Source organism: Salarias fasciatus, chromosome 7, assembly GCF_902148845.1.
Source record: "Salarias fasciatus chromosome 7, fSalaFa1.1, whole genome shotgun sequence".
Classification (NCBI taxonomy): domain Eukaryota; kingdom Metazoa; phylum Chordata; class Actinopteri; order Blenniiformes; family Blenniidae; genus Salarias; species Salarias fasciatus.
This window is the reverse complement of record NC_043751.1, coordinates 8992766-9020358: the sequence shown is the minus strand read 5'-3', so window position 1 is coordinate 9020358 and position 27593 is coordinate 8992766. Positions and strand designations below refer to the sequence as shown.

Below are 27593 nucleotides of genomic sequence, written 5' to 3'. Positions count from 1 at the left end.
GCTGCGCTGAGTGATTGGCACCTGTAATTCTTTGTGCTTTCCCAAATGTATCTTTAAGAGTTATGATGCACACAAATAAAAACAGATTTTCCCTTTCCCTACAAAGTCTGTATGTAGCCGCTAAATGCAGGGTGTCTGCATTTTTATTTCATTTGTCTGGCTCCCCAAGCTCTACAAGAGATTATTTATTTCAAAATGCAGTCATATACATTGTTGCTTCACTATGGTTTAGTATTGAGGCCAGGAAATAAAATGTATTTCATCATGTTAATGTAGCAGTGTCCTTCTTTGAAAAAAAGGAGAGGTGTTCATTTGATTGGTCAAATTGCGCTCAGCTGGGTTAAACCCACTTTCTCTCCTCTCTCTTGCGCCACCTGCGCCGGTGGGCGGGATGGAGGCGTGACTGCGCCTGGTTCACGAAATTAGGACAATTTTCTGGACACGCCCCGTTGACTTTATCCGCCGACGGCGCACTTTGCGCTCCGCTGACAGCGGGCGGATTCGGCGCAGTCTGCGAAGTTAGAGCCCCTTGACTTATCATCCTTAGCTCTGATTCACCAGAAAATCCACAACAGGTAAGATACTGATTCTTTAAGAAGACACAGGAGGAGACCTGACTGGAAAAGCTTTTAGAGAATCATCCGCTGAACACAAACAGCATGAATCACTATAGTTGAAGTTTCACTGTGATCATCAAAATAATTTATCAATTTCAAAACAAGACCCATGAACTTCCTTCAAACCATTAAGTTCTGTCATAGTTAAAGGTGGGAGAGTGGCGCTGCACCAGGGCGAGTTCCACCGAACAGATTCACCCTGAGAAAGAGCAGCATCTTCTTCCAGGAGTCCTCTTGAGCTCTGGAATGTGCCACCGGCTGTCCGCCCCACAGAACCATTACTTCACACAGAGGAAAACAAGTCAGAGCTTCAGTGTTAGATTTTAATCCAGATTATCTGCCTGTCAGCAATGGTCAAGAACCTACTTGACGTGCGTGAGTTATAAGGTATGAAGTTGCTGGCTCGAGTGAGTGGTGTGTACGGGGGTTCGATCAGGTGACCTGCGTCAGGGTACGACAGGATGATCAGCAGATGGCTGTTCCCTGCTCGTTCCATCATCTCCTTCATCTGGAAAACAGGAAATCAGTTTAGCAATAAACACTGGAAAATCATTTCCCTTTAAAAACAACATTGATTTCCACTTTTTTCAAATGTTTTGATAGTGGCATTTCACAAACCTCAAAAACAGTCAGGACTATGGCATGTTCTGTTAGGTTTGGTTCAGAGGTAAACTCAAGATATCAGACCCCACGAAACGAAAACAGGAGCTCATTTTTACACCAAAGGTTGACTCACAAAGAACAAAACATCAGCGATGACACTGATCATTTGTCAATCTTCACAAGATAGTTCCCAACATTTGTTTTCAGAACAGATCAGTACATTTTACATCAGCTTTTTCCTCCGTGTTGGTGTCCATAAAGAAGGTTGACTGATCACCAAACTTACATCGACTGCAGACTCTTGACTTGTACAGCTCATATCGTCCTCACCAACAATCAGCATCAGAGGACACTGCAGTCGTCCCACCTGCACACAAAAACACAGCAGTTCCTTCAACTGTTTTGTTTCCAACTGCTTTTACAATATAGACCCTTTCTCTCTGCTTTGCTGAGAAGCTTAATGCACTTCCTTTTTCAGCTGGAAGCATCAGTGAGATTCCACTGGGGAAGTACAATATAGCACTGTTTAGGCTCTAAAAATGTACTAAATGACCTCGTTTCGAATTAATTATGGACGTTACCCGCTCAGGACACTTGGATTACAGCGGATGAGCAGTATGAAGGAAAATAGGCACGTTTTGTGGACAATATGGACCTTTTTCTTTCAGGCTCTAATGGTCCCTGTTATATGGAAGTTTGTTGACAACGAAAATCCCCCCGGATCTCCGGCTGCATTTGAGACATCAAAAAAGTGCTCCAGAGTGTTGCTCAGCATGACGGTGAGTACAAAATGAGGCCAAATCGTTGTTTGGGTGAAATATTCCTTTAAGGTAGTGCAGTATAGGTTTGGCCAGCAGGGGGCACTCGGTATCTGATGTATCTGTAGCTGACATAGAAGAAGTCAGTCTGATGCAGCAGTGTGAGTGATCAAGGGCTGTGTTCGAAACCGCATACTGCCTACTACATACTTCCATTACCATACTGTCCATACTGCATACCCAGTCCATCAGACAGTATGCAAAGCATTTACACTACAGCATACTACATAACCCATAATGCATTGTACTCCTCCCCGAGCCGAAATCAACCGGCTAAAGCTGGGGTAACAGTAGCTCAGTTGGTAGAGCGGGTCGTCTTATAACCGGAAGGTTGGCGGTTTGATCGCTGCTCCCACAGGCGTAAAACTGGCGTTGTGTCCTTGGGCAAGACACTTCACCCACCTTGCCTAGTATGAAAGTTGTGAGAGTGAATGGTTGGTGGTGGTCAGAGGGGCCGATGGTGCAGATTGACAGCCTCGCTTCTGTCAGTCTGCCCCAGGGCAGCTGTGGCTACAATAGTAGCTTACCACCACCAAGTATGGTGTGAATGGGTTGATGTGATATTGCAGTGTGAAGCGCTTTGGGCTCTGTCATGCAGGGTAAAAAGTGCTATACGAGTGTAGTCCATTTACCATTTAAAGCTGATTTCACTTTAGCTCGAAACTCTTCAATTATATAACTTTATCGACATTTTTTTTTTTTAAATTAGGCGACAAAGTGGTCGTTTAGAGCCCGAGTGTGTCGTTTATTTGTCCGAATACCAACCGTTTATGATTTTATTTGGACAAATTCGGCGAAATTTAAGCCAGCCGCAGTGAGCAACGCACTTCCGGTTATTTTCACAAAAATAAACCACCCCTTTCTCTTTCTCATGTAAAAACACCTTCGTGATAAATCTGTGCTTTTACTTTGAAAACAAGAAGCCAACCTTTCAGCAGTATGTCTCGCTTAACATCGCCGTTTGGACCGTTGTCCCGTTAACGGAATTGGACCAGTTACGATGCCTTACCGACGGAGAATTTTTTTTGGCTCTTCAACGAAGATCGGCTCGCCATCTCCCGCTGTCCGTTGCGTTGCATCTTGGGTAATTTCAGTATGAGTAGTCAACAAAACACTCATGAATGATCACAATACTTTATACCATCAGGACCTAACCCTAACCCTATGCTATATAGTGCATTATACAGCATTGTGATCATTTATGAGTGTTCATAACTACTTATAATGTGTTATACCGTGTGCTTCAAGTAAAGTGTTGCCAGGATCGCAATACTTTCCAAACACATTGAAACTTTTCAAATGAGGAAATGAACAAAACTTGCACATTACGACAGCTCTGCTTTTTTTTTTTTTTTTTTTTCAGCTTTAAAGCCTCTCTCTGAATGATTGCTCTGCCTGTTTTAATGTTGGCTTAGAATCTGTTCTTGTAGTAGTTTCTCTGATTTCGAAGTGCATACTTGTGCTTGGCTCAACTTGCTGGTAATACTCACATCCACTTTCTTTAAAGGGTCTGAGGTGATGGGCGGCACCATTTCTCGAAGGATTGTTTGGTTCTCCTCATTGATGCGAATTTTAGAGGCATTGCTGGTTTGACAAGAGAACAGGGATAAGTACACATCTACAACAGGATGGATTGAAGACTTTGTAGTGTGCCATTAGGAGAGACAGAATAGAGACTTGAAAAAGTATGTGAACCTATTGAAATTTATTTTTTTAAAATTGGTTAATCAAGTTGAGATGCTCACAATTTAGTCTAAAAAGCTAATTGAATTTTCTGTCATAATGCTGAAGAATCGAAATCATTTTTTTTTGGACACCAGACAAAGCTCCAACATTCTTATATCCAGAATTCACATTTAATGAAGCTTGGATGCTGATGTGTTCACATTTTATGACCCATAAAGATTAAAGAATAAAAAATAAAAAATAAAAATCACATTTCACATTGCACTTATTATTATTATTATTATTTCATTTTTTATCATGTTAATATTTGTTTCATAATAACAACACTTCTACTTACTCCATCATCGCCTTTATCATGCCTTCAATATCTTTGTCAACTGGCTGCACATGAGTCCCGTTGATACACACAACACATCTGAGCTGAGAGAAACACACACTTGTATCATTCACACAGAAGCAGGTGGCACAACAAAGCCGGTCAGTTTATTTCATTAGATTTTCACAACAAAATACCAATCACAAACAAAAACACAATCCAACTACACATTTTAACCAAAAGACTTTTACAACAATTTGAAATCCAAAATTTGGTGGGCTGGATTTTAGACATTTTTAACTGACACATCACAAAGAATTAGAATAGATGGGGTTCTGTCTGATCCAGTGTTGGTGAGGCAGCCTTTAGCCACTACCCCCTCGCTGCTGGGGGTCCTGGCTGGGGCCATCCTCTGCCCCCTTCTGGACCGGTACATGAACATCTGCCTGAGGGGGTGGCTACAATCTGGGTTTAGGAATTGCTGCTAATCTTGCTGCTAAATTTGCATGATCACAGTAACATATTTCTAATCACACTCATCTTTAATCAATCTGCACTCTTCATATTCTTCATGTGGACTCAGTCACCTTGTTGTCTTGTGAGGTGTTAGATTAATGGCGATCTGTGCTCGATCTTTCCTGAAGCTCTGGTTTGTTATCTTATATATGTATCCTCAGCTCACACATCCCAGATAATTACCAGCTATATTTCATATCAAAATTTCATAGGATTTTCTGTTTTATCTCTGTGCAGGTGTAGTAGCCGGTCGTCCAGAGTGTCAGTTTCAATTGAAGGACCATTATTGTATCTTTGCACTTTCTTTCTTCTCTCCACACTTTTTTCTTTTTCTCTTGCTCTCTCTCTCCTCCTATCTTTTTGTTCCCCTGTCAGGGCCAGCAGTTCCATGTATCAGTGTTCAAAGAAAATAAAATAAAGTCAGAAATCCTCTCATCAAGAGGAGCCTTGGAAAACTGATAGTGGGGAGAAGTATGCCGGTGCATGTCAGTGACATCCAAAAAATTAAAACAAGGAACAATAGGATGACTGTGAAAGCAGGCAAGAACATATGAAAGCATACTCACGACCTCTGCCTCAAATGTAATGAGCACAGCCTCATGCTCTTGGAGTGCCAGGTAAGTGCTCTAATTTCAGCCCAGCAATGTTAAAATATGTTTATCTGTGGGGTTCACATCCTTCATAAGAGCAGTACTGTTAGGTTAGCTAGCTCGCAAGGTGCCCCGAGACTAATGAAGCCGGTTACAGTAGATCAGGACACTTGCATGCTCCGGGGGGATGTTGACTGAAATATTATATATACATATAGCGTAGCAGCGGCTTGGAGAGAAGGAGGGGAACATTGTTCGGGTTTCATTTCTGGGTTTAGCGTGGCTGTTTGCTGTTCTGCTTTTTGTTTTAGCTTCATCTTTTTGTTCAGTGATCATCATGTTGCTCACAGGAGTGAAGGATGCTGCAGCTGACTGTCTGCTCAGCTGTGAGGCATTCAGGTTCCAAAGTCACAATCAGGCTCTATTTAGATCAGAGGTCCTGTCAATCAGTTGTAAATACGCACAGTCAGTGTGTTCGTTTCTAAGGAAAAGCGATCATTCACAATATTGAAATGGCCCTAAATTGTTGGCAATACAGAATTCTAATTATTTATTATAATGTACTTTCCACATTTCACACACATTCTTGTCTGAAAAGACAGTTTGTTTAACAAGTTGTTGATGAAGACAGCAGCCACAGTAAGTCCAGGCTGCTATTGTCAGGTATTTTATAATTCGGTTCAGTTCATTAAACCGACACTAAGGAACTTTTCAACCTTAATAAAACATTTTAATATGATGATGATATATTGACTTACAACTAGTTGAATGACCCCTCTGTCACAGCCTGAGGGCGTCAGTATTGCTTTCACTTGGACAAAGCAACTGTGAGGAGGGTGGTAGGAACGCTACACGCTAAAAAACTCCAAATGTGTGGACTGCTTTACGGCATGTGTCACATCATGATATAACATTGTTTAGCCACCATTAGATTCATTACCTCGTCGCTATCCGTTATTTACACAGCCACTGGAAACAAATGAAGGCGAGTTCAGTCCGACAGCATGCCACCGGGAGCAGCATTTTACGACGTCACGCGCTAGTCCTCATGGGAACCATAGTATTCCTTCAGGCAAAACACTACCGCTTTTGTCCACTGGCGCCGCCAAAATCAAGGAAAACTGAAAGTTCCTTAGTGTTGCTTTAATATTTTCTTTGACTCTGCAGAGTGAAGCAGTGGACACTGAAGTTATTAGAAACAGTCTGTGACAAATACAAGTTACTTTTTTTAGCCACGAAATTTGTGACATCATTGGTTTAACATACAAGACTGGATAGTTGTTTAGATTCGAATAAAAACTTCATCTTCGATTAAATGAGCGCGTACCCCCCCAGCTCCAACGTTCCCATCCGAGCTAATTGTGGCTAAGTTAGCGAAAACTGCCAGCTGACTCACCTGAAGATGGTAGACGATCTGACTTTATGATAACACTGGCGATGGATGAAGAAATATAGCCGAAATGAACGATTTTGCAGAGATTATGTCCCCCGCTAAAGCTCCATTGCTGTGGCCCCCACTAAGTGCGGCTGAATCGGTTGGATCTAAATAACTTCTGGAGGACTCCGAGCTGCACGATGTTTGTCTGAGTGAGTATATGAGCATGCACACACTTATAAATAAGGTCCAGGTGCCAAAAAACCGGAGTTGCCCTTTAAGTGGCAACCCCATCAAAAACATTTTTGAGATTAACACAGGAAACGCTATGGTTTTGAATTCTAAAGTTTTGCTTGCAAATTCAAAAGTTTTGCTTGCTAATCTGACTGAACCCAATGGGCGGGGCCAACACTGGTGGAAGAGAGAAGAGCTCCTATTGGTCGCTTTGACCTGGCTCTACCGCCTGTCTCTGTGCTGTTGCTGGCTGGCTTCCTCTCCTGATCTTCTAGTGTGTGTGCATACATATATATATATATATATATATATATATATATATATATATATATATATATACATACATACATACATACATGTATATATATATATATATATATATATATATATATATATATATATATATATATATATATATATATATATATAATTGTATTGTAGCATTGTGGAAATGACAATAGTAACCATAACTTTGAAATCCACTATTGTATATAAGAGCATCTTGCTCATACAGCCTTGCTAATGAGCTATTACAATGGCGTTAGCCTAGCCTCTTAGCCTAGCTATAGCTTTAAGCAAATGTATGTTTATTTCAGTGACAATTAGCTGGGAGTGGAGCCTTTCCACACTGTTTAATTCATTGGCTGCGCTATTGTTGTTGTGTCCTTGAGAAGGGAAAGAACATGTATGCATACTGCATATGCATGTATACTGAGAGTAGACTGCAAACAGATTGACTCTATTTACTTATCAGAAGACTTCCAAAGGCAATTGGGTTTACTGAATTTTATTTAGGTGGATTTGAGGAAATGAGAAAAGAGAATAAAGATGTTTTCCATGTGTCATTATTATGCTAGAAAATGCGAAAAAAGTTACTCTGATTTAAAAGACATTTCAGGTATTATTGTAACTTTTCTGAGGGTTTATGAAAAGATGTGAATAAAAGAAGTTGAGGAGTTTGTACTTAAGCTGGTGCCTGACATAATGACAGAAAACATTTTGTTTTCACTGTAATAAAGGCTAAGACAGTAGATTTCCTCGGAAGTTACCTTCATGACTTCAGAGTAAGCAGCCATTTTGAGGGCCATACTTGAACCGACAGAAATTCCCAACATGGCAATCCTGCTACCGAGGATCTGAGGATGCTCCTGCAGGAATCTGTACGCAGTCTGTAATCAGAAAACAAAAGTATAATTAAGTGACCAGATCTTAGTTATTCCAACAAGCAGGCTGCTGATCTGAGAGTGACTTTTGACCCCAAACCGTCCTGCTTTATGTCAGCTGAAGTTTATAAATGACGTTTGTTAACTGATCAGTAAACATTACTGGACAGGGTCTGATCTTGTCTGTTCAGTCAAACCTACAGAGGTCGACATGTCTTCATAAGCTCCTGCACATTTTTCTATTAACTGTTTTAAAAACGTCATTTTTAGTCTTTCAGTTAGCTGTAGTTCATCTTCAGACAAACAAGATGTCTTGAAAGGAAACTCACACCAAGAGCGTCCAGGTCAGGGTACGGGACCCATGACTCGAGTTAGCAAAAGATCTAAGGCCACATCATCACCCAGACAAAGTGATGTTGACAACCTTGAAGATGGTGGCTCTACATTGTTTCAGAGTACACCCCCCAACACCCTCTCCTGGGGAGTTAGCAACAACAACTAGAATTTGGCACTCAGAGAGCGCAGACCTCCGCCACAGCTCAAATCAGTCACCAAAACCAAAAACGCCAGGAACGCACTGGACGCAGAAGCGTAGCAGAAGCACCGCGCGCGCCACGAACATCTCTGCGCCTACGCTTGGCTGTTCGTATTGAAGGCGTATCTGCTGCCTGTGCTCTCTGCGCTGGTCACACATCGACTGTACTTGGCTGGATCCGTCTGCTCTCGGTTTTCACATTTGTTACCTCTGTCTCTACCTCTGCCAGTATGGATGTGTGTGTTTTGGTGATCTGTGGAGAGACTTTTTCTCCTCCTGTCCTCTTTTTTTCTGCATCACGTGAATCTCTGTCGCTGTGTGTGTGTGTGTATTTTTGTTTGATTGGGTGCGTACGTGAGTATGTGTCACGCCCTGTGCCCCTGCATCCTCGTGGAGGCGCTGGGGTCCTGTTCTGTTTGTCTGCCCTCATGTTCTCCCACCTCGTTAACTCCCTAATGTGCCTCACCTGCCCTGCCATGTATTTAAGTCCCGTGCTCACAAGTGTGTCTTGTCGGCTCCTTGTGGGTCTGTCTGTGTGCCTCCATGTCCCTGCCTGCATCTCCGCTCCGTTTGCCGTTTTGTTCCTGAGTTCCCGGTTTTCCTTGAGTTCTGGATTCCCTTATTTTGGACAAACACTTTTGTACCCCGCATGGCTGCCTGCGCCTGGGTCCTTCACCCCGCACCCGTGACAGTATGTCTGTCTGTGTGTGTCCATCTCTCGTGATTAGACCAAAGTGACAAATTATAGACGGACGAGCAACACTGTCCGTAACTAATCGTCATTTAATGTATTTTATTTTGAAAATTGACCGGATTCTCTTGCCTTTTCTGTTTCCGACTTCCTGTCTGGTCCGATCTGCTTGATCCAGCTTGACAAATTGTGCTGTTGGCTCGCGTGAAAAATAGAACGGAGCGGGCGCGGTGCAGAGCGCGAGCCGTCGTGCGCACCTCGCTCCCCTGCGTGTTGTGTGCGGGCAGTCAGATAGGTTAACATGGGAGGCGATCAGAAACTCTGTGCGCGGTGCTTCCGGGTCGGCGCTTCCACGTCCAGTACGTTCTCCCCTGGGCCCGGGACAACAGAGCCGTTTGTCCCCCTGTCGGTGGGCCTGCCCAACTATGTCAAAGACTGCCCTGTCTCTCAATGATACAGAATCCTTTAAAAAATTCCTGGATCCAGACAGCGATATGTATCACATACTCAGTCATCAAAATGTCTCAAGACATCTTAAGATGTCTTAATAACCAAAATCAAGACGTCTCCAGACATTTTTGTACATCAAGACATCTGAAGACATCTTTAGACAAAAATTTGAAGATGTCTTAAGACATGCCAAAGCAGAATGTGAGATGCACCCAGACAGATTTTTGTGTCTTGAAGACACTGAGTGTCTTGAGACATCTTAGGACATATTTCCTTTGTCTTAAGACATTCACATCTTAAGATGGCTTCAGACATGGTATGTGTGTCTCAAAGACATGGTCAAGCTGTCTCGTTTCAACTGGAGTATTATGATGATAATATTATGATAATGGTCTTTTTATTTTTTACTGTAAAATCTGAGATAACATTGTTGGAGTGTTAAATGGTCATTAATTATTTTTCAATATATATTTTGAATTATTTTTAATTTCCCAGAGAGCTCTGCGTAATGGGATCAATAAGGTAAAAACAAATAATAACTTAAGTTAAAATTGTAAAACATTGCTTCAGAGGATTTTTTGTGATTTTTTTTTTTTATGTAACAAATATTTGAAACACCTTTTCAACAGAAGATGAACATACAGGTGAGAACAACAGGAGGTGAAATTAAATTTACAAAATGTTTATTTAATAAATTACTGAATTAAATAAATATCACAGAAAAATATCATAGAACTCAAATTTAAATACACTACAAGACAATTTCAATGATCTATGCAACAATATGTAACAAAGAATATAATATTTTATTATTTAATTGAATAAATATGAATTTAAATGAATTAGGGAATGCAATGAACAATTCCATCAAAACACAATCAGACAAATTCAGAACATCGCAACATTAAATTAAAATGCATTTCAAGCTTGAACACAAACAAACATACAGACACACGCACACTAGGCACTGCACATGTCCTGCACTGCCTGCATGGCCTTGGCATTGGGGTTCTTTCCCTCCTTTAGGGCTTTGAGCCAAGCCTGCAGGTATGTTTTTACAGTTTCTCTGCAGGACTCATTTAGTTCTCTCCCATTGCCAAGGAGGTGGGCAAAGGCCAGGTTTGTGCCCCTCGCCACCAAGCGCTCCACATCAGCCTCAGTGCTCTCCATTTTGATTTTCTTTGCTGCCCGCCTCCGCAGTTCAAGAAACATGGTGTATCTGCAATTTTAAAGAAATACTGCTGTTAAAATGGGAATGAATTTACAGGAAATATTCTGTAATATTTTACAGATTTCCAATAAAACAATATGCTAGTATTTTAATAGATGTTAACAGTAGTTTTAGGTTTTATGCTTAAAGGTGCTGTAGGCAGGATTCAGCATCTCCGCAAGATGGCGATTTGACCCATCAAAGATGGCCATTTGAAACCCAGCACAGTCAATCCTGTCCTGTTTCCTCTGACATCACGCCCTTATGCAAGTTAAGCCCCTCCCACAAGAACGTGCGACGAATGCCCCTCGACCAATCACGGTTAGAGCCTCAGGGGCTCTTCTGATTGGTCAAAGATACCTGGAGCTGTGGAGATTCCTTTTCAGCTCAGAACAGAGACAGATGGAAACGCTGCGCCCTCGTTGTAGTACAATTATGCTACACCCCTAAAGGATTATCAATGGATACTCTAACATTTAATCCAAAGAAAATACAGAAAAATTAGCATTGACTAGCAAAATCCTGCCTGCAGCACCTTTAAAATTACAGATAATTGTAATTTATGATGATCTAAATATTCTGGGTTTTTTTTTTTTTATAAAAAATTGTTGTAATTCTACATCATTAACTGTAATTTTACATAAATTTTTCTACTTTTTTTTCAGTATCATCCGTAATACAATGCAACAACTGTAAATCAACAGACACTAGCAGTAATTTAAATATTGACCTTTAGAATTACATGTAATCACTAATTATAATACATTATTGTTTTTTAAATGTAATTTGACACTTACTGATCATATTAAATGTGAATATACATAAAATATAATGTCATTTTACAGATCTTCCTTGATAATGTTAATGAAGAAATGGATGTAAAATTACAGAAATTTGCAGTGTGCTCCATAAAATTGCAGGTCATTAATTGAGTTAAGGTGATTTTATTTTATTATTTTTTTTGAGTTAATGAGTAGTTTCTGTGCAACACCAAAGTAATTTAGTGTACATTACTGTAAAAATACAATCTAAAATATACTATATTACAAAAAGTGCACTTTAATTAATGTAACAGAAATTATTCTGATTCTTGCAGATTTTTGCTATTCATAAACAATAAAACATTTGTAAGCTTACAGATTTAGGGAGTAATTTAAGTTTTCAACATTTATATGGAACACAATGATTTCCACTGCAATTTTGTGGGATTTTTTTTTTTTTTTGTTTTTACAGAATTTGTGAGTTTTATCAAATGACTAATTACCTTTAATATGCAAAACCCAAAACCAGTAAAGTTGTTACGCTGTGTAAATCGTAAATAAATACAGAATACAATAATTTGCAAATCCTTTTCAACTTATATTCAATTGAATTCACTGCAAAGACACACTAAACATTCGAATTGAGAAACTTTATTTTCTTTTGCAGAGATTAACATGAAGAGTATCTGACTTTTTATGTTTTTGGCATCGTATGTATGTTTTGTGGGCATTTATCAGCTATAATATATTCTATTTTAATGAATTTTGACTTTAAAAATCTACTCTGTATCACTAAACTACAGACAATAACTGTAAAAATACAATTATTTACTATAATTTTACAGTATCCATCTGAAAACTTTACTGCCAGGGCTTTCACTGTAGTTTTACAGTTTTTTTTTTTTTTTTTTTAAAGTGCATGTATTGACAGTACAGTAAAATCTGCAGTCCGTTTGTTACATCCATAAGGCTACAGTAAGATGAGTAAATTCTAAATATTGTGCAAACAGAGCTTCGAAACTAGGCTACAGGACCTATGGATCAATACCATGTTATTGACCTTTCTTACCGGTAATTAATGAACCATTTGTTCACCGTCTTCATCTGAAGCCCCCTCACCAACAGCTCTGACTTCTCCTCAGTGGAGGGGTATCTTTTCCGAAGAAAGAGAGCCTTGCTCTTCTCCAATGCCCTCTTCTGCCCCCCTTCATTGCCTGGAAAAACAAAATAAGTTTGACCAATTTTAAAAACCATACACTCTCCTGCATTACTAAGAGACAACATAATTGCTGGGATAGATAGAAGGACAGGGATGTAATGGAGGTGGACTATGAGATCTTGATCATAGAGAAGACATGGGCTTCTGGGAGATGGTGAGCTCCAGGAACAAACTAAATCAATCAATCAATCAATCCTCCCTCCTCAATACTTCCCTGTTTGTGGCTGGTTACACGTCCCAAACTTGGAGTAATTGTGCCTTACTGAGGGAGAGGAGATAGCTGTGTACCGTATATAATTTACTTAGTCGCTGTATGGAGCTCATGCAACCCCACTTGAAAAAAAAACGAACTATTCCCTTAAGGTTGTGTGCCAGGTCTTGTCGTGATAGTGGAGCTGCCAATGGTGAGAGCTACAGGCATATATTATTTTATTTATTTATTTATTTTTTTACTTACTTGTCATCCTATTTGGAGTCATGAGGTGGCATGGGCATGAACATGCCACACAGGGACAGCATGCCTCATTTTCTTGTTCAGCTGACCCTGTGGTGCAAAATCAAAGACATCAGTCTATAGCTATGAACGCATATCGATTTCATTTACACAATTAAAGCACATCTCATAGTATCCTTGCCTCCTCACCTACTTTTCAACCTCCAGCGTGAAAAAACATACCCAAAATGAAAAGGTTATATCTTCACAATTAGAAGGGCTATTTGATGCTGTAAGTAGGCAATGTTCTACAATTTATTTTACAAAAATATTGTGCAAAATAGCTCCCTAACCCCCTTCCACTGTCATCATGGTAAGTACACAAAGGCTAATTTTCCATTTTTGGGTGAACTATCTCTTTAAGAACATAGTGAATGAGGCTCAATGTGTATCATTCAACTATATTTATGATGTGTAGGCTCCTGTGTAAACTCCATGCATAGGTCACTGTAAATATACAGTACAATGCACATATTCGAGCCACTGCACACAGGGCTACTGTATAAAACCAGTCATTTAACATTTGAACCATCCCACCCACCAGTTTACTTAGATATAGAACAATTTTTATTTGTCTTGTAATGTAGCATACATACGCTACTGCTGCAAATATGGTACAATAACACTGAAATGCAATTGTACCCTTTCGGTTGGACTTATACAATTGTCTATGTATATGATGATAAAGTTAATCTATGTCTATTACTCACTCACCTCGAACAACTCTCCCTCTGTTGGTGCCAAATCTTGACAGATTTGGCACCAGGACTTGTCCTCTCCTCTCCTTTCCTCTCCTCCTGCCTTCTCCATCTAAATCACAAAGATTTTAAAGGAGTAAAGCAGGCTGGCATTATCATATTTTACTATTTTGTATGGCAGTAAAGTCTGCTCTGGTTCAGTAAGAAAAGCAAGCATTATTCTACCAAAGATGGCCAACTGTCACCCTTGATACAGCCTAGTAAACGTTGGATACATGTACACTGATGTTAGCTAGCTGGCCAATAACCAAATAATATAACTTTATAATCGAAAGGGGCATTTAGTTCATTTTTCATCAAACACCGTACACTGACCGTTTGGCTATACATATTACTAACCTTGATTTTCGCCTTCACTGCTTGATGTTAAATTTCCCAGTCTGGACAGAGGCATTTTCACTACTGTGTTATAAAGCTCACTTTCCTAGCAAACAGCGATTGCTTCGCGGGCTTTTGCGCTTCAGCTCGCGCTCAACAGGGGTTGGAAAAGACGGCGCGTGCCAACTCGTACGCGTCAGTGAAGCGCACATCAAGCCCAACTGTAACAGTGTTGCAGCAGCCTGACGCTATCGTGTGTACTTCGTCTTACAAATGTTGCGAATTCGCTCCAACAACGTCAACCCTCATCCCATGAGAGTCAGGGAAGATGCAGAAGGTAAGTTGTATCTATCTGTCTATCTATCTATCTTATTTAGTTATGAGGCAAGCAGATTCTACGAAATATTTGGATGTCTTCAGATGTCTTAAGACAAGTAAGCGTTAGCATCTTACCTTAAAACAAAGTAGTGTATTGGACTGGCGAAGCCCACACACGCACCGTCACATCATTTGATGAGATGAAGCTCCTCTTTACCGCTGCTGAAGGGCGGGTTTGCAGGATGAGTGCGTGGCAGGTCACCTGTGACATTAGCCTCAACGGTGAGACCAGCTGTCGGATCACGGAAATCCGCTATTTGTCCTTTTACACTTTTTTTCCTCTTTTGATTTCGCTTGACTTTTTCTTTCCAAATGCAACATTGTGTATCTAGAAAAGACCATATAATATGTAACATGTAAAGTTTCCCAAAGGCATGGTAAGTAAAATCTTTTTTACGGTCAGCCTGACAGTCATACATTTTGCAGTGTTTTTGCGCAGGAGCACACCGACAGGTTGTTTTTCTGTAATCTAATATATTAGAAATTAAGATAAATAAACAAAACATTAAGTCAAGAGGATCAGCAATCCTTTTAATGCCTCATGTCTGCTTTATTAATGCCTCAAATCAGGTTTTAAAATTTATTTAACTTTTTACAGTGCGCATTTGCGCATCGTCACCTCTCACACACACTCCGCGCACTCATTTCCCTGATAAACACGCACACACAGACCAACACACACAAAATAGTTGTATTATTAACCGTCAATAATAATCAAGAACATTAAAATTAGTAAAATAAGTCTCCCCAGCTGTGCATCAGGACGGACACCTTCCCACACGGTCATTCCTCACCCTGCTCTTTTGATTCTGGGACTGCAGGCTTGACAGGATAACGGTATTTATTAAGAAAATATGTTCGTTCTAAAATTAATTTCTGGAAACGAGAAATAACATGGTTTGCTGTACTTTGATGGAGGATATAATATTTTACCTGAATCTGTAATTGGCACCTGGAGACACTGCAGTGCTCCTGCTGTCAACTGTCCTGTTCACTGTTGTTGAGATTTATTACATTAATCTATTTATTTTTTACACCATTTTATGTTATTATTATTTAGTTGTAAACTGACAGTAGCCTACAGTAATTCTCTATACCTGGAGGTGACGCGTGAGCGCTTCCATGCGCCGCTGCAGGTTCTGCTGGACTGTACAGCAGCTGGAGGTCGGTCGGGTATTTTTGGGGCAGGATTACATTGTTTTCGCTGTTTGGTCCGCAGCTGTTCTGACTCTGATTCAGGACTTTCCTCCTCTTCACTCCAGTCAAGATCGCTGATGTCCGACACGTCTCCGCCATCCGATTCCCCCTCACTTCCCTCTTGTATCATTGCTAAAGCTTCTTCCACCTTCATTATGCCTCTTTTTATTGTCTTTCTTTTAGGATTTGGCTGATATTTTTGGCCGTCTGTCCGGTTGTCTGCTGTCAGAGCTAGCTCCCTGTTCAGATGCGCGCATGAACCAAAACAAATCAGTCCAGAAAAAAAGCCCCGCAAAGTGCGTGTTTTTTTTTTGTTTTTTTTTTGTTTGTTTGTTTTTTTTTTGCCTTTGGAGGTATAAATGCTTTGTAATATTATGTGTGTCATTGTTAGGACCTTATTTGCTTCAGAAAAACATACAAGTAACTAACAACTAATTTAGGAGCGGACAGGGGAATTATTTTTTAACAAATTTATTTCAATTATAAAAACCCAAAGGGTCTGTCAGACCATCTTGGCTGTTCTGGGGTTATCACTGATGTCCAGCCAGCTGGTGAAGTCCCCCATCGCTCCTGGCATCCCAGTGTCCAGGCTGTCAGCTCTGAGCACCATATTTCCCCCTAAAAAGGTGCACCACATTATAAGGTGCACTGTTGGATTTTGAGAGTTAGAGGCTTTCATGTGTGCCTTATAGAGCGGAAAATACGGTAGACTATCTTTCATAATTGTTGATGGAGAAAATAGAAAGCCTTTTTATTGCTCACAGACTGCTTTGCTTTTGTGCCTCTTCATTGCGCACTTCAGAGGCACAAAAGCAAAGCAGTCTGTGAGCAATAAAAAGGCTTTCTATTTTCTCCATCAACAATTATGAAAGATAGTCTACCGTATTTTCCGCTCTATAAGGCACACATGAAAGCCTCTAACTCTCAAAATCCAACAGTGCACCTTATAATGTGGTGCACCTTTTTAGGGGGAAATATGGTGCCCAGAGCTGACAGCCTGGACACTGGGATGCCAGGAGCGATGGGGGACTTCACCAGCTGGCTGGACATCAGTGATAACCCCAGAACAGACTATCTTTCATAATTGTTGATGGAGAAAATAGAAAGCCTTTTTATTGCTCACAGACTGCTTTGCTTTTGTGCCTCTGAAGTGCGCAATGAGGAGGACTCTGATGAGGACAATGAGATGCATGACTATGCCATTGAAGAGGATGCAGATGAAGACATGCCCCATCCAGACGAAGACATCATGGACACTGAGGAAGCTCCTGAGCCAGAAGATGATGCTGAAAATGAAATGGTAGGCTAATAATCAGACGTGTGGACTGGAGTCACAACTTACAATTTTGATACATTGTGATAATGCATGGCTTTTTACTGTATGCGGTCTTTGGACTGTGCAATCGATGGTTACACTACTCACAAAATTAGTATATGATAAGAAAATAGCACAACAATGCATGATTTCCACATTAATTATTGCTGAAATGTTTATTGAGAGATGTGTCATATGCTTTTGTGTGCTTGCTTATACCTTGCCTCTGCAGGTGGATCTATATCCATTCAGTTCCTTCACTGAGGCAGCCCTGAGCCTGTTTTTTGAAACCTCTGGCATTTCAGAGAGTAATTTCTCCAGTTTACTAGAAATCCTGTCACACGACAGTTTCAAGAAGGAGGATGTACCACCAAATGTCAGTGTTTTCAAGGTAGGCAAAGCAAAGTTAGATACCAGGGCGTTTTAGCATCAGCTTTACATTGGGCACTCACATAGGGTCCCGTCAATGACTGCAAGTAAAAAAATAGGCCCTTTTTAAGATACTGTATTCATGTAATTTGACTGTTTTCCCCATTTCAGAAAATCAGGAAAAACCTACCAATGGTGCCTATTAGTGTTCATGGTGATGAGTCTCATTTCTTCCACTTTGATATGGAGAAGGCAGTTGACAACATCTTAAAAAACAATATGCACATGGCCAAAATGACATTTGTGCCAGTGACTGACTGCCACAGGGATGCCTTCAATTCAAGGCTCTTTCATCAGAGCAAGCTCTTTTGCATACAGTCTGTCAAGACAAATGTGGGCAAGGTAATTTCTAACTTTTTAAAAAGCCCTCATCCAAATGAGATGCAGGTCATCATCTTATGTAGGCTTATTTACTATTTTTTTCCAGGTAACTGCACTTGACGTCATCAGCATTAACACCAACCGGAGAGCACAACTTGCAAGAGTAGAGTCCATTGCTTTTGATAGCTCTAAAAGGAACCTGGTCCTCAGGTGCAGGCTGCTGTTCCGTGGCCTGGAGATGAGAAATCATCAGCACTATCACCATATAACACCAGTTAAAGAACAAATTTTCATCTCTGATGCCATTGAGTCCATTACACTAAATGCTGTGGTGAGAAAAATGCCACAGATCCAACAGTACACTGGCCACTACTTGTACAGCCACCACTCTGCCACAGCTTTTGCAGAGCCAAGCAGCAGGTTCATCAGAGATGCTTCAACTCTCCCTCCTCACTGCAGTGAGGGACAACAACAACGAGACCTCCCCACAGGTACAGTAGAACTTTTCATGGTCAGTGAATAATATGGATAACATGTTCAATCAAAAGAGTAAGACTGATGTAACTAAGATGAATATGCCTAATTGTTGTTTTCTTTAAGGAGTACCAGTGCTCCCGCTGTACATCCATTTGTATTTTGATGGGTTTGGGCTGTACAGGCGGAAGTACCATTCCACCAATGGGATGTACTTTTCCCTGGGTAATTTGCCTCGTTCTGAGGGGGCAAAAAGGCAACACATGGGAATCATAGGCCTCGGAGAACCAGGTAGCATAGTCACTATATTTAGATAGTTAATTGTTTAAATCATGGCATTAATATAGGATTTGATACAGTTTATCTCATTTCCAAATCAGGAACATCGTTTCAGCAGTGTATGGATGCCATTACACCATACATAAAGAAACTGCAGGAAGGTTACTATGCTGACTGCCCTTACTATGGGGGTGAGGTGTTTGTTTGTGGAGGAATTGGTGAGATCAATGCAGACATGCCCCAGGCAAACCACTGTGCTAACTGTTTGTCATCCACTGCAAACAAAAGGTTAGATTCATTATTACTTCACAAGCTATTTGATTTTATTGCTTTTTTGTGCAAAATATTAAAAATGTATTCCTAATCCCTCATACTGTGCCCTCTCTTAGATGTAGATTTTGCACGGTTGACAAGGCCGACCTCTTCAGTCCACTGGTTGCCAGTGAAGCACCCCGCAGGACAAAGGCTAACACAAACAACATTATCACTGCCATGTCTGAAATGGGTGTTGTGGAGAGAAAACAACATGAAACAGAGACTGGGACTCTGTATAGCCCAAACAACCAGCTGTTCTCCGATAGCATTGTTGTTGAACCACACATTCAGGTAATTGTTTTAATGTATCTGTAGCCACAAAGAAGCTCCGAGCAACCATCCTAATGGACTGAACATGTCCTGCTCTACCTTGCGTTGAAAGGATTGAAATAGTAAGCATGTGTGACAGAAACCATTTAAAAATAATACAACAGTTTGCCTTGTATTTTGTTTCAGACAAGGATCGATCACTTCCACCTCGATGCTCTTGGTGTTGGAAGATTACAAATAAGTCTCATTTGGGGCAACATGAAGACACAAGTCCAACAGTTCATTAGTGATCTCATTGTTGCAATTGAGAGACCTCATTGGCTCAAGCAGGTAATAAAGTTATATAGATATCCATTGCATTTACTCACTGACAGTCCAGCCAAAGATGATGCTTCTGCATGTTCATTTTAAATAGATATATTCCTAATAGCTTTTTGTGCTATGCGTAGATTACATCAATTACACAACACATTATTCTTTCAGCTCCCAGATCTTCACCACTTGGCATGTGCCACTGGCTGTGAGGTGCTCCATCTTATTCAAATGTGGACCATAGTGACAAGAGATGTTTTGTGTTGCCCTGAGGCATTTACAGCAGCCTCTGCTGAATACATAGGCCACAACAACTGCCGCCTTGTCACCAAAGCCAACATCTTGCTGAGTGGCTACTTGTCTTCAGTTCGATCAGCAAGTCTAACTGACGAGGAGGCAAGGCAACTCCAGGTTCAGATATGTGACCATCACAGACTATTTGAGAGGGTAATTTTGTACAACCATGTTATTTTTTCTTCAATGCTACTGTATGTTTAGACATTTACAAACTTTTTGTTTTGTTAAGATATGGAAGGCAGAGGTGGCAAACCGGGCCAACATCCATTGTGGCTATCATACTTGGGAGCAAATAGATATGCTGGGCCACCCCATGATTGGTGACTGCAACCGCTTTGAGCGATACCACCACAGGATCAAGGATATGGGTAAGTAAATTTCCTAGACATTTTATTTGCGAGGCCCCACAGATGCTTGAAGCTCACTGTTTTGATATGCATGTTGTACTTCAGTTATCGCTCACAAGAATGGCGTCAGTATCGAGAAAACAATGGTGAAGAGGGTTGCAGTGCTGGATGCCCTTTGCACATTGTCAACACCAAATGATGAAGAAGCAGACAATGCTTGTGTCCATGGGCTTCCAGGCTACGCCCCTGTTTACAGGCCATCAGGATCAGTCACACTGATATCTGCTGCTGAACTTCAACAAAGACGTGGGCTTGGTAGGATAATCTATTTCAAAATATATTACTAAAATATATTACTGAAATAACTATATTGCTTGTTAACCCCTTGGGTCTCTGGGTTTCGCTATATTTAAGTGAGAGAAAACATTTTTGGTGAGGAAACTTGATCAGGGTTCCCACACATCCTGGAGAACCTTGAAAATCTTAAAAATTATTGGCCAATTTTCCAGTTATGAAAAACCTATGGAAAATGAAGAAAAAAGTAAAATGTCAATGAAAAACTTGAATTGTCCTGGAAAATTATTTGTCTTCCTTCTACCTTGTTAGTGAACAAATTTAAACAGAAGAAACAAAATAAAAATGTACTTGGTAACTAATGCACACTTAGCCATAAGATATGAGTTGATGAAATAATGCAAGTTAAGGAATAAAACATAAAAACACACAACAATGGTGACAAAAAGAAATAATAAATATGACAAAATAAAAGTTAGGCTTCTCAAACAGTAAGCAACAAAAAAATATATAAAAAGCAGATTAAATAAAGATTAAAATATATGTGTAAACCATAAACTTAGAATAGCTAGACAATATATAAAGCCATCTAGCAGACAATTTTCATGCCTGAGAGTTTAAGTTCAATATGATACTGTGGCGCTAGAGATATTGGCCATCATCTTTTAATCTTGTTTTTTTGATGGTTAGATTGACCTGAGAATTGCCCACAACCTTTGTTGTAACTTTAGTTGGTTATTCGACACTGGAAAACGTCCTGGAAAAGTCCTGGAAAATGATTTATCGAAAAGAGTGGGAACCCTATTTATTCTACATTAATTAAAAAATGTGATCATAAAAATTTAAATGGTCGAAAACACACTGTAGGCAAATTTACTACCCCTTTGTCCTGTTTATTTAAAAGTCACACATTTACCTGCTGTAAAAATGTATCAAATATTTATTTTTTTAAAACATTTTTTCCCCATATCTCTTTGTCAGGTTCAGTCCTGATCAAAACTAACGTTTCTATTTTAAATTGTCGATTTTAACAATTTAAATGCAAATTTTGTAGGTGGTTCCACGGCAGTGTAATGGCTGCATTTTAAAAAATGTGGTTATTATGGGAGTCAGTAGGGAGTAAAACTTAAAATCTGATGCTGCGCAAAATATAATAAAGCACCAAAGCCTGTTTTTTTTTAACTAATCTTTGACATATCCAAGAGTGTGATAGCACGTAAAAAATATCCATCCTTTGATTTATTTATTATTTATTTATTATTTTGAAAAACTGTCATTTAGTGTGTTTTTTTCCCACCAAATCAATATGGAATGGGCATTTGAAAGGTTCAAATCCATAATCTTTTGAAAGTATTCGTTATTTTTTATCAGGGATGAGCTTGAGGAAAAGAAAGAAATGAAATATTTTTCTGATACGTTTTACATCAGGTAAGGTTGTGGGTTGTTAACAGCCAACACAGGAAAAAGGGTAGTAAAAATTAAAATCTGGTGAGGTGCAAAAGAAAAAGCACTAAAGTCAATGTTATTGTAAAAAAATCTCCAGCCTCTGATCGTTTTTTTAAATTGAAAATCAGTCACTTTAAATTGATAACCATTTTTTTTTCACCAAATCAGTTGCATCTCGTATAAAAAAGGAATTTCAATGGTTAAAATCCAAAATGTTTAAGATTTTTAAATGGGCTGAGCTAGATGCAGAGATCTGAGTAAAAACAAATTAAAAAACATAATGGGTTATGTTTTTACAACACCTCAAACTGTGGCTTTTAAAAAGCCAAAACAGGACTTATGGATGTGTTTTAACACTGTAGTCAAGGGTTAACATATTCCTGCATGTTAGTTCAACCAACGATGTCTAAAATGATGGTAACAACATTCTTTATTTTATTCTAACTTATTTCTTTACAGGGTTACAGCTTGGAAACCAAATGCCAGAACTATGCCATCTGAAAGTGGCAAAAATGATGCGGCAGCCGGACCTCATGGAGAGGATGGAGGATAGAGTCCTGGCAGGGGAACAGATCTTCCTTGGACCCAAGGTATGATCCCTGTAGTTGATCATTCTCAGTCAAGTACAGACAATGCATATTAATAAATCAGTACAATATTTTTGTATGGAAGCATTTTTTTGCATCATATGCTGTTATTTCCTAGGTTTGGATACGGGGGAAGCCTGTCATCACCGTCATTGACAACCCTCTTTCTGGGCAACCGGAGAGATGCACGAAACACCAGAGTGTTACACTGTCCCCACAAAAATACAAGTATGTTATCTATGTGTTTAATAGTGGAAGCAATGTATTTTATTGAGAAACCTGTATTCAGTGCATTATAGCACTGCATTTCTACCAACAACACAATAGGATTGCATAGCATTTCCCAGATGCTGTGCATCCTAGATTAGGACCTTAGATATTTATCTAAAGAGGTGGAATACCCCTTTTATAATTCATCTTTTTAGCAAACCAAAGTGTGTTTAACATGTATTGTTTCATTTGCAGATTTGATATAAAGACTATAAAAGTTGGCTCATTTGTGGAGACAGCCCCCCTCAACCAAACCCATGTGAGTGACAGGCAACCAGTGAAAATCACCGCCATATGGGCTACCATCTCAGGTAAAGTAGTTAAAAGATCTTGAATGAAATATGTAAGGAAGATTACAGAGGAACCAAGCTGTGTGTGGGGGCGGGGGGGGGGGGGGGGGGGGTTAGCGGTGAACAAAGCCGAATGATCGGCCGTCACAGCAGCACAGACCAGTGCTCACACGGAGTGTCGGATGCCCCTTATACGGCCACGGCGTGCTCCCCCCGTACGTGGCGCCCTGGGCGGCCGCCTAGTTCGCCTATGCCTAGAGCCGGCCCTGCTTGATGCTATCGTGTTAGGTTAAATATTGTAGTTAAACATATTGATGTAACCCATAGCTAAATGCATGACGTTTTTTTTTCCCCAGATAATCCACTGGTCCTGTTTGAGGGCACCATCTTCCTGCCTCAACACAGAGAAGATCCCCTGACAGGCTGCAAAGAATACCAAGAAGGAGGAAAACTACTCTTCCCAACGGCAGTCATCACTGACACCCTCATGTTCCTCCACCACAAATGCTTCTGGGAACCAAATCGACAGCTAGGAATCGGGACAAAGTCCACTGCCACCAATGAACAGTACTGTCAAATAGTTGACAAAAAAATCATCCACAATTCCAGGAACAAACAATACCTGATGAACACATTCCTTCACTCTCATATAGAGTAAACACTCAATCAGTTCTTTGTGCTGCTAAAGCCTTGGACTGGTACCAGTCCAAAATACAGATGTTTTTGTTGTGCCTGAATGAAGCAGTCTTTAATGTGTACAATGTGATTTTGAGATGTATGCCTTATATGATAGGGGCTGGAACGATAGGGGGTGGAAGGATACCAATATAAATATAATCAGTTTGTAAACATAATCATTCTGTAAATACTATGTTTTACTATTAAATGCTGAGTATGTCATACAATTTTTCATTCTTTTTTGACATTAGTAATGAAAGTTTAACTGAAATAAAAGATAAAATGTTAAAGTCAACTGACGGAAAAGGAATAGTGAAAAGGGATACCTTAAAGGGATAGTTTTTTGAAGTGGGTTTGTATGAGCTCCATATGGCCACAAAATACATTAGATGCAGTAGAAAGTTTAGTTTTGTCCGCTGCATCTAATAGACTAAGTGGCTGTATGGAGCTCATACAGGAGGTTCCTTGTTTCCTGTCTTTCAAGATAGGACGAGCTGATTAATGCAGGTGTGTTTGACCTCTGTAACAACTTCAGATACACCTGCATTAATCAGCTCATCCTATCATGAAAGACAGGAAACGAGCCTCCTGAAGTTCAGGAAGTGGCTGAGTTGTGCATAGAGCCTACAAGACATCTTGAGACAGTAATATTTCTAAGACATCTTGAGACATCTTAAGACATCTTCATATTTCCAAGACATCTTAAGACATCTCAAGACATCTTAAGACATCTTAAGACCCATGTCTATAGACGCGTCTTATAGACACGTCTTGACTTACCAAGACATCTCAAGACATCTCAACAAATGCGTCTTATGACACGTCTTAAGACATCTTGAGACCCTTTGATGGCTCGGTATGCATTACCAAAATTTAATGGATTCTAATGAGATATTGCTTCTTATACAGCCAATACCATAAAATGACACAATTTGACACAAATGACACCCTCCATTAGAGGCAAAATAACTAGCTAACGAACTTAACTTCCAAGGAAAAGGACAGATTGGTTTTAGTTTATGTGCATTATAACCAGAGCTGACCCGTGGCATAGGCAGTATAGGCAGATGCTAAGGGCGCCGTCTATTAGGGGGCGCCGACAGCACAAATATGAAAGAAGGGCAAACTAGGTGGCTGCCTAGGATGCAGCGGATAGGAGGGGGCGCATGCGAGGTGGCGGCTGCAGTCTCTGGCGACCTCCCCCAACTCTGACGCAACATGTCACACATGTCCCCCAAATCACACAAACACACGGGTGTCACGCCCTGTGCCCCTGCCGCCTGATGGGGGCGCTTGGGTCCTGTTTTGTGCTTGTCTGCCCTCATTTTCTCCTGCCTGCCTCATTACCACCTAATGTGCCTCACCTGTGTCAATTCTACTTAAGCCCTGCTCCCCTGGTGTGTCTGTCAGGCTCCTTGTGGGTCTGCCCATGTGTTCCTGTTTCCTGTGCCTGCACCAGCTCAACCCTGCTCGTTCCTCTGATCCTCGTGTTCGAGGAATAAAGGACTTTGTGATCAACCTGTTGTGCCTGCGTGTGGGTCCTTTCACCTCACACCCGTGAAAACGGGTATAAAATAATCACCTCTGTCTGTACATCGATCACTCAAAGTGGAGCTGGGGTGACTATATTTGGGACTGAAGTGCTGCTGGTCTTGCATATTAATATTCTCTGAAATAATTCCTAATAAGTCCCAAGTGAAAGATCAACAATTTTGAGAGGATGTGGACGACCCCCCCCCCCACCCCCCCACCCCCACCTTTTGTTCTCTACTCTGCCCTGCTTCACATTCTCTAAGTTTGTAAAAATGGTACAGTGTGTGGCTATACAGTATATTCTACCAGGAAAAAGGAAGGAATTTATTTGGAAAGAATCTTACTAAACACCCCCAGTCACTGAGGTGCAAATGCAAACTGGACCAGTATTATCAGAAGAAAAATTATCAACATGACGCATTGGACAGGATTAAAAACAAACATGCGCCGTGATTATTACAAATAATTAAAATAAAATGTTTTTTTTTTCATGAATGATTTTCTGTCTCTTAAATGTAACAGACACTCTGGAAACCTGTCTGTGAAATTTTGTCAGGCAAATTATCACCACACCGGGTCTGCTCTGCCTGCAGAGAATAGATGTGGCTCCAGCTGGTGCGCACCTCACGCAAAGTGTTTTGTCACAAAATTGTAACTGCACCAAGCTGAGTCTGTCAACACCGCTGCCTGGTGCGCAGCCTCACCTATCTTGGTGCAATTAGAGTTGATCAGTCAACAGAAAAACCAATTTTGACTTCGCAAGGTGTTGTGCCTGTTGACATTACTTGTGTGGAGCCTGCTCCGCCCTTTTGCACCCTGCACAGCAAAATTAAAATAGAGCCCTTTAAGTGAGCTCAGGGATGTTGCCATAGCAGCATGTGCACACAGCTGGTGTCCGGCATGCATGGCGCGCATCCACTCGGCTGGTCAGCCGACAGTGCGATCATAAAATGCAGATAGCTGTGCGGCTTGTTTCGCAACCTCAGAAACTCACATACGATTGGCTCTGGAACCCTGAAGTGTGATGGTCTAGCCCCGCCCATCAGAGTTGTTCCATCCCAGAATTCTCATTTTGAAAGAAAAAAAACTTGACTATTGACATTGTTGATGGATACAACAAATTGTAAAGGGAAGGTTTCTTCAATGGCAGGAGAAAAATGGGAATGATTTTTATTGCTTTTATAGTATAAATTTCTTACTTATTGTACCTTTAAATTTGAGAGTGTATAACTTTGAGAGATTAGAATTCCAGAAGCTGCATTGTGTGGAAACAAGATTTACCTCAAAGTACTGAAGGTTCACCAGCTTTCCTGTTTCCTTGGTAATTTTTGTGGTCAGGTAGTCGATGGTCAAAGCAGCAATGCCGTGTGAGGCCAGCAGCACTGTACGATACTCCACCAGCTGCCCGCCTCCCCCCCAAAGGTCCATGACAGCAGGGAAAGGTCCAGGTCCTTCACACAGGTCAACATGGGTCAGATAATCATATTGTGGACATGAGAAAGAGCAAAAGTGATGTTTAAAGGCTTTTCATGAGTTCTTGACCTTCCTCTGGTCCTACCTGGGGGCAGGAAGAGGGTTGCAGTGAGTCCACCCTCTGTGACCGGGATCCTGCGGACACCAGGCGCCATGTACCAGCGCTCCACCAAGACACTGGCAAGAGGGACAAGATCTGCAAAGCCCTCTTTCCTGTGACCCTCGTACACCGACACTGTGACCAACATGGGCTCCTGGACGTTCTTCTTCCGCAACCTGAGGAAAGACCAGCCGGTTACTGATACATGGTTCAATCCTGGAGAACATCATCTGCACACATTCAGCCCAGATGGTCTACCTGAGTCCAGGTTTGCTGCCTGGAACTGGTCTGAGGCTCCACAGTAGACCCATCGGTTCAATTCCAGAATATGTTCCTCCCAGACTGCAGTCCTCAGACACTGAAGTGGAAAGGAACAAAGACTAGACAACATTTTCTTTTGAACTCCCCCTTATTTAGGTAAATGTGGAGAATTTCATACCGTTCACTCTGCCGGTGGCATCAGATATATAGTGAGCGAATGCATCCCAACCATGACCGTCCTCAGACTGTTGGAAGGCGTGAACGGTCAGCTCAGAACCAGGAGGGGCATGCTGGACCAGGATGACAAACTTCTCGTCCACGAGTCCCCGGGATGGATTCACCGACAGCTTGACACAATATTGCTTCTCGTCCAT

The 27593-nt window shown here is 40.8% G+C and overlaps 2 protein-coding genes across 2 annotated transcripts; one reads left to right on the top strand and one right to left on the bottom strand.

Annotated features, from left to right (window-relative positions):
* Nucleotides 1-761: 761 nt before the first annotated feature.
* LOC115391546 (peroxisomal succinyl-coenzyme A thioesterase-like) lies at nt 762-27593 on the bottom strand. The gene is made up of 10 exons (XM_030095822.1): nt 27398-27593; nt 27217-27316; nt 26944-27134; nt 26667-26836; nt 7805-7924; nt 4062-4144; nt 3529-3622; nt 1507-1587; nt 984-1125; nt 762-898 (listed from the first exon to the last, which is right to left on the bottom strand). Exons 1-10 carry the CDS (start codon nt 27591-27593, stop codon nt 762-764), a joined length of 1314 nt encoding a protein of 437 aa, XP_029951682.1.
* On the top strand, nt 22542-23912 carry LOC115391727 (uncharacterized). The gene is made up of 4 exons (XM_030096061.1): nt 22542-22617; nt 22733-22842; nt 23080-23195; nt 23531-23912. Exons 1-4 carry the CDS (start codon nt 22543-22545, stop codon nt 23830-23832), a joined length of 603 nt encoding a protein of 200 aa, XP_029951921.1. The 5' UTR covers nt 22542; the 3' UTR covers nt 23833-23912.

Coding starts and splice junctions, on each gene's coding strand:
- LOC115391727 (XM_030096061.1), top strand. CDS start 22,543: ATGCGGCAGCCGGACCTCATGGAGAGGATGGAGGATAGAGTCCTGGCA. Junction 22,618..22,732: donor AGATCTTCCTTGGACCCAAG/GTATGATCCCTG, acceptor GTTATTTCCTAG/GTTTGGATACGGGGGAAGCC. Junction 22,843..23,079: donor CTGTCCCCACAAAAATACAA/GTATGTTATCTA, acceptor TTTCATTTGCAG/ATTTGATATAAAGACTATAA.
- LOC115391546 (XM_030095822.1), bottom strand. CDS start 27,593: ATGGACGAGAAGCAATATTGTGTCAAGCTGTCGGTGAATCCATCCCGG. Junction 1,126..1,506: donor GTCAAGAGTCTGCAGTCGAT/GTAAGTTTGGTG, acceptor CCTGTTTTCCAG/ATGAAGGAGATGATGGAACG. Junction 899..983: donor TTATAACTCACGCACGTCAA/GTAGGTTCTTGA, acceptor CTCTGTGTGAAG/TAATGGTTCTGTGGGGCGGA.